This window comes from Monosiga brevicollis, genomic scaffold (assembly GCF_000002865.3).
Source record: "Monosiga brevicollis MX1 MONBRscaffold_64 genomic scaffold, whole genome shotgun sequence".
Lineage (NCBI taxonomy): Eukaryota > Choanoflagellata > Craspedida > Salpingoecidae > Monosiga > Monosiga brevicollis.
In genome coordinates, this window is record NW_001865097.1 from 6,538 (window position 1) to 8,877 (window position 2,340).

Here is a 2,340-nt window from a genome sequence, read left to right on the forward strand (position 1 = left end):
GAGCCCGGTCGATCAAGGCTGGTTCGTCAACGACACTCTAGTCGCGCCCTGCGCCAGACTCGACCAACTCATAGCTCGCCTTCAGCAAGCCGGCGCCACGGGCGGCTTGGCGTACAATCTCGGTCCCATGCTGGAGCGAGATACAACCGTCTAGCGTGGTTTTTGTTTTCTCTTTGTGCGTTTGTTTGGGAAGCGTTGTGCGCTTGTGATCGAATTTATCAGGAGTATCTCTCGGTGCTTCGGGGTCTGATAGGCAAGGGCTGCCAGTCCCATATCAAAAACACACAAAGCTGGCTCCTGGATGAGCAGCTGGATGTCCACACCCCCTTTTTTTCCAGCTTCCCCTGTGGCAGAGAAACTCGGGGCTTGATCGCTGCGTGCCGAGCTGCGGGTCGCCGCGAAAAAAATAGGCGGGTTGTGTTTTTTTTTTTTCCGGTCGGCTTCGCTTTGCAGAAAGGTGTGGTCGCGTAAGGTCTTGTGATATTGACGGCAATGAGCTGATTGTGACCCACATCACAGCGAGCCTTTGAGACAATGCTCTCGCAAAGAAATCGCCATACGAACAAGCTTAACGGGCGCTTTGGAATTTAACTTTTCTCGAAAAGTAAAGAATTAAAAAAGAAGAATAAGAGTAAACGTGTGTGTGTCTGTGTGTGTGTGTTGGCATTTTTCTTGTTCCCTCTTTGCCCTTTGCTTCTTTTCTCCTTCTTTTTTGGCAGCGGTCTCGGTATCGGTATCGGCATCGGCGGGCTGCTTGAGGTGTCTTGCTTTGTGTGTGCGTGGTGACTGATCGTTTGTGCTTGGTACGGGACTTTCCTGGTCGGGGCCTTGCGGCGACGCCAGAACGTTTTGGTTGAAACCGCTGCCATTTTTTGAGGCCACAGATCTCGCCTCGCAGGTCGTCAGCGTGCGCTGGGCAACCAAGTACGCCGGTCCTAGCAACTGTTAACGAAGATAATTGGCCAAAGGTGAGTCGTTTGCTTCAACAGATAGAGAAGAGCAAAGTGCCCGCTGATCGGCTGCCGTTTTGGAAACGGCGCGCGCCTGTCGAATTCTAGGTTGTCAGACGAGTTGTACTTGGAGGGGGCTCATGAAATTGGTGGTGGGTAGAGAAGCAAGCAAAGCGGTTTGAAGCGGATGAGAGAGATACCGTTATTATGAGTGATGATGGAGAGCAGTTGTACAGTGCGTGTGATTCATCAGATCCACAAGAGGCGCTGCAGCTGGTGACCAGTTGGGACCAACAACGCATTCGAGATGCTGCCCAATACAAAGATAAGGTACGTATGCAGTTTGATATGATGTTGTGTGATATTTGTTACACTTTGAATATGTCACCAAATGGGGTGACGTTATGGTGTAACATGAGACATATACTGCATGTTTGCATCATCCCACAGTATGGCCGTACACCACTGCACAATGCCTGCCTTAAGGGTCATGACAAGGTGGTGGAGATGCTGTTGCAGTACGGTGTTGATACTAAAGCCAAGGACACGGTCAGTACAGTACCTCCCTCTTCCCCCCCTTTACCCCCCCTATGATGGTGCACCTGGACCACATGATGATGATGATGATGAGGCTGATGCTGTACCTGTTCGTCATGCGGATGCATCATCCCACAGTGGGGCGGTACACCACTGCACACGGCCTGCCATAGGGATCATGACAAGGTGGTGGAGATGCTGTTGCAGCACGGTGCTGATACTGAAGCCAAGAACAAGGTCAGTACAGTTCTTCCCTCTTCCCCCCTTTACCCCTCCCTGATGGTGACCTGTACCACATGATAATGATGATGATGATGCTGTACCTGTACGTCATGCTGATGCATCATCCCACAGGGTGGCTCTACAGCACTGCACACGGCCTGCCATAAGGGTCTTGTCAAGGTGGTGGAGATGCTGTTGCAGCACGGTGCTGATGCTGAAGCCAAGACCAACGTCAGTACAGTTCTTCCCTCCTCCCCCCTCCCCCTATGATGGTGACATGGACCACATGATGATGATGATGATGATGCTGTACCTGTTCGTCATGCGGATGCATCATCCCACAGGGTGGCGATACACCACTGCACATGGCCTGCTATCACGGTTATGTCAAGGTGGTGGAGATGCTGTTGCAGCACGGTGTTGATGCTAAAGCTAAGACCAACGTCAGTACAGTACCTCCCTCTTCCCCCCACCCTCCCCACTGATGGTGACATGGACCACATGATGATGATGATGATGATGATGCTGTACCTGTTCGTCATGCGGATGCATCATCCCACAGGGTGGCGATACACCACTGCACATGGCCTGCCATAGGGGTTGTGTCAAGGTGGTGGAGATGCTGTTGCAG

At 51.9% G+C, this 2,340-nt stretch overlaps 1 protein-coding gene across 1 annotated transcript in view; it reads left to right on the forward strand.

The window, feature by feature from the left end:
• Positions 1 to 835: 835 nt before the first annotated feature.
• The window catches only part of MONBRDRAFT_39379 (uncharacterized protein), a gene marked incomplete at its 3' end in the record, with an annotated part of 11,092 nt that continues 9,587 nt past the window's right edge, over positions 836 to 2,340 (forward strand). Inside the window, exons 1-3 of the mRNA XM_001750993.1 lie at positions 836 to 968; positions 1,059 to 1,280; positions 2,280 to 2,340. Of these exons, the coding sequence (XP_001751045.1) occupies positions 1,258 to 1,280; positions 2,280 to 2,340 (84 nt within the window). The 5' untranslated portion in view covers positions 836 to 968; positions 1,059 to 1,257. The remainder of the gene's footprint in view (positions 969 to 1,058; positions 1,281 to 2,279) is intronic.